At 39.3% G+C, this 17162-nt stretch overlaps 3 protein-coding genes and 3 long non-coding RNA genes across 15 annotated transcripts; 4 read left to right on the top strand and 2 right to left on the bottom strand.

Annotated features, from left to right (window-relative positions):
- The first annotated feature begins 472 nt into the window (after positions 1–472).
- On the top strand, positions 473–845 carry LOC118514382. The gene is made up of 2 exons (XR_004906606.1): positions 473–605; positions 667–845. It is a non-coding gene; the product is annotated as an uncharacterized LOC118514382 (long non-coding RNA).
- Positions 623–3221, bottom strand: LOC118513916. 3 transcript variants are annotated; one of them, XM_036060281.1, is made up of 4 exons: positions 2938–3221; positions 1636–2818; positions 1276–1525; positions 623–1204 (listed from the first exon to the last, which is right to left on the bottom strand). In XM_036060281.1, exons 1-2 carry the CDS (start codon positions 3167–3169, stop codon positions 2145–2147), a joined length of 906 nt encoding a protein of 301 aa, XP_035916174.1. In that variant the 5' UTR covers positions 3170–3221; the 3' UTR covers positions 623–1204; positions 1276–1525; positions 1636–2144. The 3 variants fall into 3 exon arrangements, with proteins under 3 accessions (XP_035916174.1, XP_035916163.1, XP_035916183.1); XM_036060270.1 differs by having other exon boundaries at positions 1276–2818; XM_036060290.1 differs by having other exon boundaries at positions 1281–2818.
- Positions 3222–3534: 313 nt separating this feature from the next.
- LOC118514424 lies at positions 3535–3916 on the top strand. The gene is made up of 2 exons (XR_004906620.1): positions 3535–3676; positions 3738–3916. It is a non-coding gene; the product is annotated as an uncharacterized LOC118514424 (long non-coding RNA).
- A 1310-nt stretch (positions 3917–5226) lies between these two features.
- On the bottom strand, positions 5227–12172 carry LOC118514029. 7 transcript variants are annotated; one of them, XM_036060525.1, is made up of 7 exons: positions 11843–12172; positions 11581–11778; positions 11461–11512; positions 10953–11181; positions 10802–10893; positions 9032–10444; positions 8367–8960 (listed from the first exon to the last, which is right to left on the bottom strand). In XM_036060525.1, the coding sequence occupies exons 3-6, from the start codon at positions 11497–11499 to the stop codon at positions 10355–10357; spliced, it is 450 nt and encodes a 149-aa protein (XP_035916418.1). In that variant the 5' UTR covers positions 11500–11512; positions 11581–11778; positions 11843–12172; the 3' UTR covers positions 8367–8960; positions 9032–10354. The 7 variants fall into 7 exon arrangements, with proteins under 7 accessions (XP_035916402.1, XP_035916410.1, XP_035916418.1 ...); XM_036060534.1 differs by having other exon boundaries at positions 9037–10444; XM_036060543.1 differs by having other exon boundaries at positions 9032–10190.
- LOC118514405 lies at positions 7120–8601 on the top strand. Of its 2 annotated transcripts, XR_004906612.1 has the most exons (5): positions 7132–7496; positions 7563–7640; positions 7903–8118; positions 8184–8361; positions 8423–8451. It is a non-coding gene; the product is annotated as an uncharacterized LOC118514405 (long non-coding RNA). The 2 variants fall into 2 exon arrangements; XR_004906611.1 differs by having other exon boundaries at positions 7120–7496; positions 7903–8361; positions 8423–8601.
- Positions 12173–14282: 2110 nt separating the features above from the next.
- LOC118513453 lies at positions 14283–16941 on the top strand. The gene is made up of 4 exons (XM_036059219.1): positions 14283–14738; positions 14803–15211; positions 15279–15595; positions 15658–16941. The coding sequence occupies exons 1-4, from the start codon at positions 14609–14611 to the stop codon at positions 16839–16841; spliced, it is 2040 nt and encodes a 679-aa protein (XP_035915112.1). The 5' UTR covers positions 14283–14608; the 3' UTR covers positions 16842–16941.
- The last annotated feature ends 221 nt before the right edge of the window (positions 16942–17162 follow it).

Raw genomic sequence — 17162 nt, 5'->3', positions numbered from 1 at the left:
TCCTATATAATACTCCTCATATTCCATAAGTCGGTTGATTGCCTGTTCTAGCTCCTTCCATCAACTACGTAATAATTTTTTTAAACATTTCAACTGATTTTCAAATGGGTAGGTGGAAAAGGATGCTAAAGGTCCAACCCAAATAGCCAAAAATAATGAAATCGAACTATCGTGCTGCTTGAGGGCTGCTTAAGGAAAAAAAGTACCAGCGCCGAACTTTGAAGCTAGTTAAAAAGAGCGTGGAACTTGATGGAACTATGAAGCTTTTCTACCTTCACTTGGAACTCGATGGAACTATGAGGCTTATTTATAAACCATGCATAGTGTTCATCCGAACTATGCGGCTTATTAAGAAGCATACGGTACTTCATGGAACTTTATGCCCATTTAAGAGTGAAAGATGGCCCTTCAAGTTGTTTGTTTACAGGATTATGTCAATAGAACATTGCTATCTGCCATTAAGCGTCATTATAAGAAAAAATCATTGTGTGGAAAGATGTATTCCAAGCGTGTGAAAAAATCGGGAAACTTGTAGAGAAGGCGTGCTAAAATTATGCGTGAGTTGTTTGAGAACGGAGACGACTGCGAAATAATCGATAATACAGGTTTGTCAGTGTAGTAATTTACTTTTGAGACTATGTTTTTATATTCTATTTCTTCTTTTAGAATCAACAAACTTTGATCATGCGGTTGAACAAATATCCGACAGTTCCAGTTCAGAAGATGATGAGTGTGGGATCCTGAGTATGAATGTAGTGGTGTGAGTGCGGAACGGCAATGGATGAGAGGCCGCCAGTCTTAGTTGAATGCTGAATAAAGGAGGCTGTGTTGCGTGAACTGGTAAACGGCGTGTATAGTGCATTAATGAGAAGGGAAATGCGATATCACAATGAGCAATAATAGCAGATTCACCAGCCAGATGATGCAAATCAGTTCGTCCATCCATTCACTGTCCACACACTCTACCGACCTTTCTTTGAAGACACTTCTATACACGTCGTAAATGTTTTCGTGATTTTCCTCTACACATGCTCAGTTTATTCAACCGATCCTTTTGTCGTATATTCGGCCACAACAAATTCGTCGTTCCTTTGCTCGTTCCCTGGACCCAAGGTACAGGAACCGCTAACAACTCCTTATGCTCTCTGTTATCCACTGTTTCTTCGATATTGAACGGCATCTTTTAAGTTTTGCAATGCAATGTCTGTAAGATATAGATCAATTATAAAAATTAATAATAACGAAGGTTTTAAATATATCTGCGATTTATCTTACCTTACACTTTTTGCGTCTACTCGGACTAAGTGCTGGGTGTAAAGGCTTTCCTATCCGGGATTTTTGTTTACGATTTTCTCCACTTGCCAAAATTTTCTATTGTTGTGCCATTCCATTCTGTGTTCCTCTTATATTCTCACCGCTCGCTGCCCTTCTCCCCTTATTGATCCAGCGATCGACACCATGTTTGTGCATGCTAAGACTGGTTCCAAAGGCCCAATACAGTTTGTTGGATTTTTTGTCGCTGTCGCTTCGGTACGCATGATACAAATGTGCAAAGCATCGATGAGTAACCCTCAGAAAAGAAAAGTTAGAAAAAAACAGAAGTGTACAACAATAACATATGGAACAAAACCTTACCGCTTCGAATGTTCGATGATTGCTGCTTAACTTCTTTTTGTCTAGGTAGAGCATGATGAGTAACGACAGAACTATTGGTACAAACGACAAAGGCAGCGCTCTTCACGCAGGAAATACCATGTTCAATTCTCAATAATAAATAGCGACGTTAATGAAAGATGCAATACCAAAATACACTCACTCACACTACTAACAGATCTACCTGACATACGATATAAAAATATCTGATAACAAATCATCAATACACACAGCCATACCATACAAGCGGTGGTAATGTCGCTACCCAAAAATTCACATTTTTTTCACTTTTTTGCGGTTATCGATCGAAAACAGACGATTTGCTTGAAAATAAAAAGCGCATAAAAACTTTCTTTAACGGCTTGAAATACGATAGCTGCTTAAGGCCCGGTTAAAGGTACGTCGAACCATGACGCTGCTTATCTACTGCAAAAGACGTACTAGATCAGCGATCTTTAGCGTGCTGAAATTGGCTGCTTAAGATAATTTGGCTATTTGGGAAATCGCTCCACCTCCTCATACAAATGTTGCAATATGTGCACATTACTGCTTATATGTTGTTCACCATACACACTTGCAAAGTCCTCAACGAATTTGTTTAATAATTGGCCAGCAAAACGCCACTTCTCCTTATAAACTGAAGAGGACAGCAATGTCACAGCACAAAACAGCAGTAAGTAATGTCTGTACTCACAATCAGTAAGATGGGGTTTCAGCACTACGAACCCAGCATAATGAAGAAAAGACGCGCTCTCCGACGCTTTCCAAAAATGTGCCTGCTTGATAGGACGTATTTTGCGATGAATTTCTGTCGGCAAATTAATCTGTTCAATATGGTTTGATATTTGAACACATTGTTTTGTCGTCCAGCGTTGCTTTCTCAACGTTCCATCCCGAAAGCCTAAAATATAGTGCTTGCCGACACCTTGATCCACACAGTGTAGTCGATCTCCTGTTGGTATGTCCTTGATGATGTTGAAGAACCGCAAATCCACCAACGGCGTTTCCGTCTTGCGATGTCCAGGGTATTTATTGTCCCTAAAACACTTATCCGTTCGTTGCGGAGCGTTTGTACCAGGAAATGTCATTGTACGTCCTGCCTGACTGTATTTGCCGACGACGGTACATTTCAAGCAGCTGCCGTATCCGGTGTGTCCCTTGACTCCTGTCGACATAAAAATAGAAAAAATAGTTAGACACTACAATAAATTATATTATCCTGGAAAGGGTAACAGACTGTGCACAATGTTTTAACCGCTAAAGCATAATTTTATCAATCATTACCTTTGATGAATGCCCTCGCAGGAGTGTCTGCCACGATTGCGCGCAGTCTTATGGCGACATGACATCCATGAACGATTATGCCACGCTGCATCAAATCATTCATTTCGACCACCATTGGACGAAGATATTCTTCTGCAGATTCGGGTTTGGTCGTTCCACAAAAGATGCCAGCAGTCATAACCGGTGCTTGGGGCAGCTCATGAATAGAAAACAAGATTGGCCAGAACTGCATGCTGCTATTTGTATGTAAAGGCAGACCATCGATCGATATCCCAAATAGCCAAAAATAATGAAATCGAACTATCGTGCTGCTTGAGGGCTGCTTAAGGAAAAAAAGTACCAGCGCCGAACTTTGAAGCTAGTTAAAAAGAGCGTGGAACTTGATGGAACTATGAAGCTTTTCTACCTTCACTTGGAACTCGATGGAACTATGAGGCTTATTAACAAACGACGAATAGTCTTCACCCGAACTATGCGGCTTTTTAAGAAGCATACGGTACTTCATGGAACTTTATGCCCATTTAAGAGTGAAAGATGACCCTTCAAGTTGTTTGTTTACAGGATTATGTCAATAGAGCATTGCTATCTGCCATTAAGCGTCATTAGAAGAAAAAATCATTGTGTGGAAAGATGTATTCCAAGCGTGTGAAAAAATCGGGAAACTTGTAGAGAAGGCGTGCTAAAATTATGCGTGAGTTGTTTGAGAACGGAGACGACTGCGAAATAATCGATAATACAGGTTCGTCAGTGTAGTAATTTACTTTTGAGACTATGTTTTTATATTCTATTTCTTCTTTTAGAATCAACAAACTTTGATCATGCGGTTGAACAAATATCCGACAGTTCCAGTTCAGAAGATGATGAGTGTGGGATCCTGAGTATGAATGTAGTGGTGTGAGTGCGGAACGGCAATGGATGAGAGGCCGCCAGTCTTAGTTGAATGCTGAATAAAGGAGGCTGTGTTGCGTGAACTGGTAAACGGCGTGTATAGTGCATTAATGAGAAGGGAAATGCGATATCACAATGAGCAATAATAGCAGATTCACCAGCCAGATGATGCAAATCAGTTCGTCCATCCATTCACTGTCCACACACTCTACCGGCCTTTCTTTGAAGACACTTCTATACACGTCGTAAATGTTTTCGTGATTTTCCTCTACACATGCTCAGTTTATTCAACCGATCCTTTTGTCGTATATTCGGCCACAACAAATTCGTCGTTCCTTTGCTCGTTCCCTGGACCCAAGGTACAGGAACCGCTAACAACTCCTTATGCTCTCTGTTATCCACTGTTTCTTCGATATTGAACGGCATCTTTTAAGTTTTGCAATGCAATGTCTGTAAGATATAGATCAATTATAAAAATTAATAATAACGAAGGTTTTAAATATATCTGCGATTTATCTTACCTTACACTTTTTGCGTCTACTCGGACTAAGTGCTGGGTGTAAAGGCTTTCCTATCCGGGATTTTTGTTTACGATTTTCTCCACTTGCCAAAATTTTCTATTGTTGTGCCATTCCATTCTGTGTTCCTCTTATATTCTCACCGCTCGCTGCCCTTCTCCCCTTATTGATCCAGCGATCGACACCATGTTTGTGCATGCTAAGACTGGTTCCAAAGGCCCAATACAGTTTGTTGGATTTTTTGTCGCTGTCGCTTCGGTACGCATGATACAAATGTGCAAAGCATCGATGAGTAACCCTCAGAAAAGAAAAGTTAGAAAAAAACAGAAGTGTACAACAATAACATATGGAACAAAACCTTACCGCTTCGAATGTTCGATGATTGCTGCTTAACTTCTTTTTGTCTAGGTAGAGCATGATGAGCAACGACAGAACTATTGGTACAAACGACAAAGGCAGCGCTTTTCACGCAGGAAATACCATGTTCAATTCTCAATAATAAATAGGGACGTTAATAAAAGATGCAATACCAAAATACACACTCACTCACACTACTAACAGATCTACCTGACATACGATATAAAAATATCTGATAACAAATCATCAATCATCAATACACACAGCCATACAAGCGGTGGTAATGTCGCTACCCAGAAATTCACATTTTTTCCACTTTTTTGCGGTTATCTCAAAACAGACGATTTGCTTGAAAATAAAAAGCGCATAAAAACTTTCTTTAACGGCTTGAAATACGATAGCTGCTTAAGGCCCGGTTAAAGGTACGTCGAACTATGACGCTGCTTATCTACTGCAAAAGACGTACTAGATCAGCGATCTTTAGCGTGCTGAAATTGGCTGCTTAAGATAATTTGGCTATTTGGGATGGTTAGGGATAGCTGGGTGGCAGGTGATTTCTCAGTAGCAAAAACAGAAGTAGTGATGGTTATTCAATGGATTAACATGGAACTTTTGCAAATAACACATAAAATAAACATAAAACAATTTGAAGCACACACCGAAAATAGTTTTGTAGGCATCGTTTTATCCCGCGATACCAAAAGTGTCCACCGCCAATTTCCGCTATCTGCGTCGAGCTACTGCGATCCGTTTTCAGCAACGTCTTAGCGGTTGATGGAACTTTAACGTGAGCTTGTTGAAAAAGTTTAAGTACCATATTGATCGAGCGGTACGAGGCATTTGTGGATAACGCCCAGTAACGGATGCCATCTGTGATCGACATTCCTTCTATCGGTCGAACATCTTCTGCATCATCATCGTCATCGTCGTCGAAAAGATAATCACGAACAATTGGTTCCTCATTTTCCACATTAGAAAAATCCGGGGCAAAAATATCCTCCTGCACATAACTTTCCATTTCAGCGGTAACACTTGAGACTGGAGTCTCAAATGAAGCACGGGATGGGCCTGAAACAAAAATAAAAATTATTATCTATGTGATAATGACGATTATGGGGTTGCATTTCGGTGGTCCAGTGGAGATCATGTGAAACTTATGAGCAAGCAAAGGCTCCTGCTGGTGTATTTTTCAACGTCTGAACAGGAGGGGAAAGGGGATGATGGGGGGATTAGCTTTATGAAGTACTTATAGCTTCGATAGACGGGACTCTTTCTGTGAGACCCCTAACGCGAGGCTCCTAATCTTAAACCCCTTATACTAGCTAGTTGTTAGGGTCCTAGGAATCCGCCTACACCACCCGCAATTGATTTCACTGGGTTTGTTTACCTGGAGCTGGTTCTGCAGCGTCTTGATGCTGTGGTGCCATTATATATTGCTCATATTTTCTAGCCTTTCGGTAAAAATTTCCAGTATGACGAGAACGTTTCGAATCGGACATCTTCTGGCTTTCTCAAAGAAAATCACCAAAACTTTAAAAACAGTATGTACTTATTTAAAGCTGGTAAAATTGTACTGTAACGGTTATTGGCGGAGAAGAGATTTCGATCAACAATCACACAGTGAATAGAGCGAAGCCGATTGGCTTCGTCAACCTCTCCCCTCTTCTAATCGCATCACGCATGAACTCTTAACCCTTCTCCATGAGCAGCCAGACCAAAAATCAGTGATCAAAGATACAGGGCTCGCCTATTCACTTTGCGATGCGAACGGCATATTTTGTACAAAGTGTTTCAATTTGTTATATACATTTTTTCGACAAAAGCTACCGTCTTGACAATAAAATCATGTCGAAAACCATGTGGAAGAAATTGAAGAACTAAAAACACTTCGGGATTGAATGAAAATACTCAAACGAACTGTAAAAACAATAATGACGGTATAATATATACCGTTCGTATCGTAAAGTAACGAGACAAACCCTGTACGAGTGCACACATGCCCATACACATATTCACCCAAACAAGGTGAATCTATAGGCGTAAGCGAGATGGGTATAATAATAAAAGGAGAGCAAAATGTAAACATTTAGGTCATCATGAACCAAACTCGAGTGTGTGCCAAATCAACCATGAGTGCGAACGAAAGAGGTGTATAAATAGAAAGAGAGGGAGATATTTATCCTCTAAAATTTCCCCTTGGGAGAGTTCATTCAAAATGTAAACAAACAGAATCAAAACAAAAACAAATAATCCTCGAAGTAATTTAGAATTTCGTAAATCTTTTCGAGGATATTTCGTTAACGAATGTATTTACCAAAACATTTACGAAAACAGGGGGAACAGATAACTTGGGTTGCAGTTGTTGATTTGTTTTCCGGCGTTGATTTGGAAATATCAAGGATTTTGCTGTGAAAAGTTTGCAATGGAGAATCTGTTGATGAGCGAAGAGTGGTTAGCTTCGTTATCGTGGGTTGTGGAATTGAATGAAGTGAATTTGCGAAGACGCAACAGGCAAATTGTGCGCAGGTGGTGGATGCGACCAATTTTTTCCGGCGGCAAGAAGATGGCAACCGCTTGCTGGATAATATTGTCGCAGAACAAGCCAACGAAACCGTCGTTAACTTTCTTCGAATGAAGAAGGAAGATTTTGATGTTTTGCTGCAAGCTATAAGGCCGGCAATAAGTCGCATGAACACCAATATGCGCGACTCCATCACAACCCAAGAAAGGTTGCTAATTACGTTGCGGTATTTAGCAACTGGAGAAACCTTCAGTAGTTTGCAATATTTGTTTCGAGTGAGTATCTCGTGCGTGAGGGATATATTAAAACGAACAAATTATAACATCTTTGTATTATTTCAGGTGTCTCGTTCCTCCATAAGCAACATAGTAAAGGAGACGTGTGTCTGCCTTACAAAAACTCTACGATCATATGTGAAGGTAGGATTCGAATACGTTTCTTTCGAATTTGATTGTAGATCAATTGTACACCAACAAATGTACAACAATAATTTTGTTAGTTATGGTAAACCGTAATCTATTTAACAAAACTTACAACTATCCTACCAAAAAATCTAACTATATTTACAAAAAAACTAATGCTAACTAAACTAATTACGCTAATGTAAACTAACTAACTAACTAACTATTTAACTAACTAACTAACTAAAAAACCAAAACCTACACTATACTACCCAAATAGCCAAAAATAATGAAATCGAACTATCGTGCTGCTTGAGGGCTGCTTAAGGAAAAAAAGTACCAGCGCCGAACTTTGAAGCTAGTTAAAAAGAGCGTGGAACTTGATGGAACTATGAAGCTTTTCTACCTTCACTTGGAACTCGATGGAACTATGAGGCTTATTAACAAACGACGAATAGTCTTCACCCGAACTATGCGGCTTTTTAAGAAGCATACGGTACTTCATGGAACTTTATGCCCATTTAAGAGTGAAAGATGACCCTTCAAGTTGTTTGTTTACAGGATTATGTCAATAGAACATTGCTATCTGCCATTAAGCGTCATTAGAAGAAAAAATCATTGTGTGGAAAGATGTATTCCAAGCGTGTGAAAAAATCGGGAAACTTGTAGAGAAGGCGTGCTAAAATTATGCGTGAGTTGTTTGAGAACGGAGACGACTGCGAAATAATCGATAATACAGGTTCGTCAGTGTAGTAATTTACTTTTGAGACTATGTTTTTATATTCTATTTCTTCTTTTAGAATCAACAAACTTTGATCATGCGGTTGAACAAATATCCGACAGTTCCAGTTCAGAAGATGATGAGTGTGGGATCCTGAGTATGAATGTAGTGGTGTGAGTGCGGAACGGCAATGGATGAGAGGCCGCCAGTCTTAGTTGAATGCTGAATAAAGGAGGCTGTGTTGCGTGAACTGGTAAACGGCGTGTATAGTGCATTAATGAGAAGGGAAATGCGATATCACAATGAGCAATAATAGCAGATTCACCAGCCAGATGATGCAAATCAGTTCGTCCATCCATTTACTGTCCACACACTCTACCGGCCTTTCTTTGAAGACACTTCTATACACGTCGTAAATGTTTTCGGGATTTTCCTCTACACATGCTCAGTTTATTCAACCGATCCTTTTGTCGTATATTCGGCCACAACAAATTCGTCGTTCCTTTGCTCGTTCCCTGGACCCAAGGTACAGGAACCGCTAACAACTCCTTATGCTCTCTGTTATCCACTGTTTCTTCGATATTGAACGGCATCTTTTAAGTTTTGCAATGCAATGTCTGTAAGATATAGATCAATTATAAAAATTAATAATAACGAAGGTTTTAAATATATCTGCGATTTATGTTACCTTACACTTTTTGCGTCTACTCGGACTAAGTGCTGGGTGTAAAGGCTTTCCTATCCGGGATTTTTGTTTACGATTTTCTCCACTTGCCAAAATTTTCTAGTGTTGTGCCATTCCATTCTGTGTTCCTCTTATATTCTCACCGCTCGCTGCCCTTCTCCCCTTATTGATCCAGCGATCGACACCATGTTTGTGCATGCTAAGACTGGTTCCAAAGGCCCAATACAGTTTGTTGGATTTTTTGTCGCTGTCGCTTCGGTACGCATGATACAAATGTGCAAAGCATCAATGAGTAACCCTCAGAAAAGAAAAGTTAGAAAAAAACAGAAGTGTACAACAATAACATATGGAACAAAACCTTACCGCTTCGAATGTTCGATGATTGCTGCTTAACTTCTTTTTGTCTAGGTAGAGCATGATGAGCAACGACAGAACTATTGGTACAAACGACAAAGGCAGCGCTTTTCACGCAGGAAATACCATGTTCAATTCTCAATAATAAATAGGGACGTTAATAAAAGATGCAATACCAAAATACACACTCACTCACACTACTAACAGATCTACCTGACATACGATATAAAAATATCTGATAACAAATCATCAATCATCAATACACACAGCCATACAAGCGGTGGTAATGTCGCTACCCAGAAATTCACATTTTTTCCACTTTTTTGCGGTTATCTCAAAACAGACGATTTGCTTGAAAATAAAAAGCGCATAAAAACTTTCTTTAACGGCTTGAAATACGATAGCTGCTTAAGGCCCGGTTAAAGGTACGTCGAACTATGACGCTGCTTATCTACTGCAAAAGACGTACTAGATCAGCGATCTTTAGCGTGCTGAAATTGGCTGCTTAAGATAATTTGGCTATTTGGGTATGCTAAAGAAAAACACTACTCCCGGTTAGCACGTTTGGCCAAAACTAAATCTTCCGCATCGAGCATGGATCGCTGAATCCTCGACGTAACAAAATCTTGTTCTTCGGGTGAAAAACGTCGGAGAAATTCAGCGACCCAGCGGCCAAACGTGTTCTCCCGGGAGTGTGCATTCTCCCTTGTGGCCTCCATCAGCTGCTTGAGGGCCTCGCTCAACTCACTGCCCCCGCCATCATGATTTCTTCGACGCCGTTGTGGAGCATTGGTCGGGACAAGGGAACCTTGGGAAGGGAGCAACGAATCGGTGATGCAAAATGTAAATATTGCTTTTTGTAAATTTTAGTGGCATAGAAAAAATCTTAAATGTTTAAATGTTTTAAAATAAAAATAACACCACTGCACTACATGGAAAGTTGAGAAACATTGAGTATACCGCTAAATGAACTCAGACCTGCACGCCTGAACAGATACGGTCATATAGTGTAACAGATCGACAGGTTTCCGTTGGCTCGATTTTAGTTGATGTCGGACACCTCTACAGTAGACCGTTGTCTTGGCCAGAGAGGCCAAGTTGCATGTAATAAGTAAGCATAACGTGATAAGTAAAATATACCAAACAACGCTACTTACTATGACATACAGGTATTTAAAAAATGATGTCACAAGATAAACAACATTGCAGATAGCGGCAGCGTATGATAGAAACCGCATCAGTTGATTCTACATTGCTATCACTACTATCAATTAGCCTACTATGTAATACGTTCATACCGTTTTATAAAGAATTTCAAACTAACTAATCTACTGATTGCATTACATCCTACGTTGTCCATGTCTGTAATGTTGCTAGCCTTTGGAAATTACATGAAATGTAAATAAAGGTTATACTAACCGTATCGGCATGGACGTTGTCCTCCATGGCATTCGCCATGAACATCATCGCCTCGTAGGTGAACCACCTCGGACGGAAAACTTCATCGTATGCTAAAAGAAGTGGAAAGATTACTTCGAGTTACCAAACTAATTAATTTATGACAACTTACCTGCTCCAGTATGCATGCTCTGCTGCTCTTTCGACCGATATGATCGAAAGCTACATAGCATGTTGGTCCATAGGCGCTTAGCCTCAACGATTGTGGTTCCAACCTCCGTTGCGACGCAAGACCAAGCGTCGTTCTGCAAGTTGCGATTTTTGTAATTACGGGAACTTTTTGTGTATATTATCGGCTGCCGTTCCACGGCATTTGCCAAACGCAGGCAGAGCTCCGTATTCTAAAATTAAAAAACAATAATAGCAGTCACTAATTGCAGTTCAACAGCGGCTCCATTGAAGAACTGTATAATATCCTTGCACAACATAGGACGCCAACAAGCACCATGCACTGGCAGCTGCCAGTGCAGCTGCAGCGATGCAATTCCACCATCCTCCATTCGCCATGGGAACTTCTAGCGTCTAGCGTATACATTAGTGGCACCTCAGCAGACCGCTACAATTTGTTGCTTGGAAGAGCCGGCTTCCGTTTTCACCAAGTGATAATGATTCTTACTCACCTTCTGCGCGTACGCACGTTGCGGCTTTGCATTGTCCATGTTCAAAATTATTCTAGAAACAAAAGAAAAGAAAGTTATTTGCGAAGTAGCATGTACAATTTAAGATTTTTTATACCATACCGTAGCTTTGCCGGCTTTGTCGCGGTTTGTTTTGTTTTGGTTTATTCCTTCTTCTTTTTTTCTCAATATCAATTTTGATGATCTCGGTGAAGTGTCAAAAAGATTTCGCATGGATTTCAGCAAAGTGAGTTGAGAGGAGGTGTCGGAATAGCGATTTCTCGGTCGGACATCTTGAAAAACAATTTGACGTTTACTTGACTGAAATGTAAACAAACTGCGGTCAAGCATTCTTTGTTGGTCAAGCAAGCGATCTTTAGCATACATTGATGAAGCTCGATCTGCTGTGCTCTTGATGATTTTTTGCTTTCAGATCGGCCAAAAAGTGGAACGATCCTATATCTCGGATCAACCAATAGTTCGGGGATGCAAACCGGCTCCGCCTGTGACGCCGATACAGTCAAAGCTGCCGTGTCCGTATAGGCGCTGAATCGTTACCACCTCAAACAGTAATAAGTATAATACAGAATCTCCTCAGATAGCACTGAAGCACTACAATATCCTGATTTCTTCACTGGATCTAAGCTTTCCGAACGATATTGAACAGCAGAATGGAAGAAAACAAATCTTATAATGATGTTATTGCTTCGAGAATAATAAACAACACATATAACCAGCTGATTCAATGCGGTCAAGTAAACGTCAAACTGGTCCTGGTCTTCTACTTCTTTCCATGTGTCAAAACGGGCTTTTTACGGCACCTCCTCTCAACTCACTTTGGATTTCAGCAAGGAGCTGAAACGTTTTTGACGTATAGATTTCGCATAACCCCCCCTTTTAATGAGATTTTTAGACGAGGGATTTTTCGTCGGTGATTTTCTGTCAAAACACGTTTGACAGATAAATGCCGGTCTGAAAAAATGAATTCGACATGCTCAATTCAGATTTCAATCGCGCTGGTTTTTTTCTGTCATAGTGAGGACTGTTTACATTTTGGAAGCGTTGTTTTGTCTCGCAATTTTTATTGAATATTATTGTCCAGTTTAGTTCATGTAATTTAAAATGAATATTGAAGACGATGTTTTGCTAATGCTTTGTAGGAGCGTTATTTGCTACACAAAGCGAAAGAAAGCCGCGATCGAAATGGGTAAAAACCATGCATTTGAAAAGAAGTTCCCTATCGCATTTCAACATGATGGAAGAGCTGCGGCTAGAGCCGACGGATTGGCTAAATTAAGCCAAGATGGGATGAGGAATAATATATGTGGCTTTTGGAGAAGGTCACACCGCTGATAGCGAAGGAAGACACGATTATGAGACCAGCTGTGTCCCCACATGAGCGGCTCAGTGCTACACTGAGATTTATCATCAGCGGCAGCTCCAACCAGTGCCTCCGTTTTCAAAAACCAATTTCGCTTTTCGTTCGGCCCGCAATTCTTCGTAACGAGCGGAACATTACGCGGTGAACGAAGAGAATAGAACAGGCACGAAAACCACGCCAGACTGTATTGTTCTGTATATGTTCTTTGAAAAATTTGAACAATCATGCTTAGAAAGTGATGTGGGACCAGTTTGAACCGAAAAATCTCTAACCGAATGTTCGTCTGACCAAAGCGCTGTCGGTCACGAAAAAGTATCCCTATCATAATGGCATCGTCAGTCGGTGCCCGGCATGGTACGATACATGTTAATAATAAATATTTCATTTCAGAATAACGTACAATTCAAATGTAAAATAATTCGGATGATGGCAAAAAAAATCTGTGCAGCATATTGTGTTATTACACGGACAGCGGGTTTTTTTTCTGTCAAACGCCCTATTTGACAGAAAATCACCAACCAAAAAATCCCTTGTGTAATAACCCCATAAGCGCCCGGCATACGAACGGTATGACGGACGGTGTCAAAATTGTCGGTTGGAACAAGGTGTATGTATTTAGAAGCAAGGTATATGGATATAGAAGGTAGAGTTGTTTAAAGCAAATTGACATTTCTCGACCTGACATAACAGTTCCGTGGTGATCGAAGGGAAGGGTATTGAGAAGAGTGATGGCAGCGTCGGAGGAGGCGCCGGTGGTGGTATCGTTTGCGATTTTTTGACGAAAAATGCAACCAAATATCGTCAATCTTCTGTGGAACAACATTTGATATGCGAAGATGACCCATAAATTATCGAAATTGCTCAAGGGATTGAGAATCGAGGCTGTTTGTTCATGTTTGTTGCCCCATACCATATGTTTTTGTAAACAAACTCTGACATAACTCGACTAAAATGTCGCCCTGTCAAATCGATAAAAATCCACCTTCTAAATACATACACCTTGATTTAGAAGGTAGATTTTTATCGATTTGACAGGGCGACATTTTAGTCGAGTTATGTCAGAGTTTGTTTACAAAAACATATGGTATGGGGCAACAAACATGAACAAACAGCCTCGATTCTCAATCCCTTGAGCAATTTCGATAATTTATGGGTCATCTTCGCATATCAAATGTTGTTCCACAGAAGATTGACGATATTTGGTTGCATTTTTCGTCAAAAAATCGCAAGCGATACCACCACCGGCGCCTCCTCCGACGCTGCCATCACTCTTCTCAATACCCTTCCCCTCGATCACCTCGGAACTGTTATGTCAGGTCAAGAAATGTCAATTTGCTCTAAACAACTCTACCTTCTATATCCATATACCTTGGGTTGGGATACCTCCCAGGCTGCAAGGAACATATGAAAAGACCAAATCCTTCTGTTTACAATACTAAGTCAGCGAGTTCATGAACTTTATACGGCTTTTTACCTAATAATAAATAGTAAAATCATAAAAAAACGTATAGAAAACTCATGTCTTTATTTAACATGTACATTTTATTTGGTTTTAAAAGATTTTTCATTAATTTTCAATTTTAATCTAAAAATCGAGAGTAATGATATTGTTGATATTGGTTCCCTGATCAGCGATTGTTGTTGTTTTGCCTGTCAGACTGGCCGACGCGCTACAAAAAGAAAACTTCTATCCGTATAAACAAAAATTTTCCGAGTGCTTCTTAATTACGTTTTAGCTCAGTGCCTTCTAATATCACCAATCTTGTAAAAATGAGTGACCAATTCACTAAACGAGTAAAATATAATTCATATTTGTATCGTTATCGCGATGCGACAGAGCGCCGAGCAGCTTTGCTAGAGCAGAATGACGAAGAGCTAGCTGCAGGAGGAAGTTCATACGGTATAAGACGGGCAAATATCATTGTTAGTTTCTTTTATAACATGGCATATGTTTTGTTTTCCAGTTATTGGAAGCAACCAAGGCGCAGGCGATGCACCTATGGATTATCATTCAGAAGGATCTTCCAATGTGATGGCAGAAGAAGCCGGTGAAACGACAAGCGAACCTGAATGTGATGAGTTTGTTACGGACTATTTAGTTGAAAGCTCTGACGATGAAAGAATGGACACAGAACGCACAGAAGGGTATGATGTAGAAGCCGAATTACGTCGATGGGCAATATCCACCAATCAATCGTATAATTCTATAAGTCAAGTTATGGAAATCATACGAAACGTGAGTTCTTGTAATCTTCCAAAAGATGCTAGAACTTTGCTGAAGACTCATCGAAATGACTCAAATGAAGTTGTAACGATAAACGGAAGTCAGTATTGGTATAACGGAATAAGACGATGTCTGCTCAACGAACTAAGGTGCGTAGCTAATAAAAGTTGTTAACAACAATCTTTACATAACAAACGTTACGTTTTGTATTTTCAGCCGCAGCGATATAGCTCTCGATTCGTATTCTAAGCTGGAACTTAATGTTTCTATTGATGGATTACCCATATTTAAAAGCAGCAATCTTCAATTTTGGCCAATATTATTCAACGTTCATAACATTCCAGAAGTGCCGGTAATGACCATTGCAGTTTACAGCGGATCAACAAAACCAGCAGATATCGATCAATTTCTTCAGCCCTTCGTTGATGAACTTAACTTCCTTATGGAAAATGGAATAACCATCAATAACAAAAAGATTTCCATAGAATTACGTGTCATTATAGCTGATTCACCTGCTCGAGCATATATTAAAGGTAAGACAAAATATAAGATTACGTTGAAAATTGTATGGAACTTAATATACTTTTTTAAATAGGTGTTGCTGGTTTCAACTCACGAGATGGTTGCTTGAAATGCGCAACGAAAGGAAGAAGCCTTAATGGAAGAACTGCATTTTCCAGTTATACTGAACTTGAGCGAACAGATCATGGGTTCAGATTACGAATTTACGAAGGTCATCATAAATATTGTACTCCATTGTTGAAACTAAATAACTTCGACATTATCAAACAAATAATCGTCGCAGATCAACTACATTTGATAGACTTAGGTATCACCAAACGCACGATCGTAAGTTTCATGGAAGGAAAATTTGGCGTTAAAAAAAAGCTTAGCAATACACAAATTAACAATTTGTCTGCAATGCTGACCAACATCAAACTTCCTATTGAAATTCACAGAAAGTTCCGTTCAATGCGTGACTATAAGCACTGGAAAGGCTCAGAATATTCCTCATTTCTATTTTATGCCAGTTTCGTTATACTCAAAGAGATAACAAATGAAGAACAATACAAGCACTTCATGCTGTTCTTTTGTAGCTTAACTTTGTTTTCCTCAAATGTTTACAAAGAACATTGGCCTTTAGCAAACACGTTGATTCAACTTTATGTAAAACATTACGCAAATATCTATGGCCCGGAATTTATTTCAAGCAATGTACACAATCTGCTACATATATTCAAAGAAGTTGAACAATTTGGTCCAATTAGTAGCATATCTTCTTATCCATTTGAAAACCATTTGCAGCATTTAAAACGTTCATTGCGTTCTGGCTGGAAATGCTTAGAGCAAACTATAAATAGACTTTCCGAAAAAGAAGTTTTTAACACTCGTTCAGCTAATCTATGTTTAAATTTCCCTTCTGTTCATACCAGAACTGGCACAGTAACATTACATGTCCGCAAAGCCTTTCTTTTAAAAACTGGGGAACGTAACGAATGGTTTTTGACCAAAAGTGGTAATGTGTGCAAATTTATCACTGCACATGAACAATACCGTAACATAAAAATTGTTGCGAAAAAATTGTCTCAAACAGACGATTGTTTTGTATATCCTTTGAATTCTAAATTTATGCATATGCATCATGGAAACCTGAGCGATCTGGAACATACGGAATTGGATGTTAATATTGAGGATATACGATGTAAATTGGTAGCTGTTCCCCTTTCCAAAGAAAATGAGTATCAATATGTTCCATTAATTCATACCCTCGTAGGCTAATATTTGCATTTCTTAGATAATAAATAATTAATATGATTTTCTTTCTGTATCGTTCTTTTTAATTACTATAATTTATGGATTATAACATTTCAAAAATTTACATATTATACATGATACATTTTTCATGAGTTTTTATTATTAACATACATATTACATCATATTACATGTATTTAAAAAAATAAGGACACTTAGTAAGTGAAGGAACTTTATAACAAAACAAAAAAACACTAATAATGAGAATGTTGATGTCTGTGGTGCGTGGATTTAATCTTACCTTCTAGGTTCAGTCTTTGGCGGGCATGCTTCAATTTATTTTGGAAG

The sequence above is a fragment of the Anopheles stephensi genome, chromosome X, assembly GCF_013141755.1.
Source record: "Anopheles stephensi strain Indian chromosome X, UCI_ANSTEP_V1.0, whole genome shotgun sequence".
Lineage (NCBI taxonomy): Eukaryota > Metazoa > Arthropoda > Insecta > Diptera > Culicidae > Anopheles > Anopheles stephensi.
The sequence above is the reverse complement of the archived record's forward strand: the minus strand, read 5'-3'. Positions and strand labels throughout refer to the sequence as shown.

Coding starts and splice junctions, on each gene's coding strand:
- LOC118513916 (XM_036060270.1), bottom strand. CDS start 3,169: ATGCAGTTCTGGCCAATCTTGTTTTCTATTCATGAGCTGCCCCAAGCA. Junction 2,819..2,937: donor TGCGAGGGCATTCATCAAAG/GTAATGATTGAT, acceptor TTATGTCGACAG/GAGTCAAGGGACACACCGGA.
- LOC118514029 (XM_036060509.1), bottom strand. CDS start 6,199: ATGTCCGATTCGAAACGTTCTCGTCATACTGGAAATTTTTACCGAAAG. Junction 5,769..6,087: donor CGCTGCAGAACCAGCTCCAG/GTAAACAAACCC, acceptor TTTTTGTTTCAG/GCCCATCCCGTGCTTCATTT.
- LOC118513453 (XM_036059219.1), top strand. CDS start 14,609: ATGAGTGACCAATTCACTAAACGAGTAAAATATAATTCATATTTGTAT. Junction 14,739..14,802: donor TGCAGGAGGAAGTTCATACG/GTATAAGACGGG, acceptor TTTGTTTTCCAG/TTATTGGAAGCAACCAAGGC. Junction 15,596..15,657: donor TGCTCGAGCATATATTAAAG/GTAAGACAAAAT, acceptor TTTTTTAAATAG/GTGTTGCTGGTTTCAACTCA.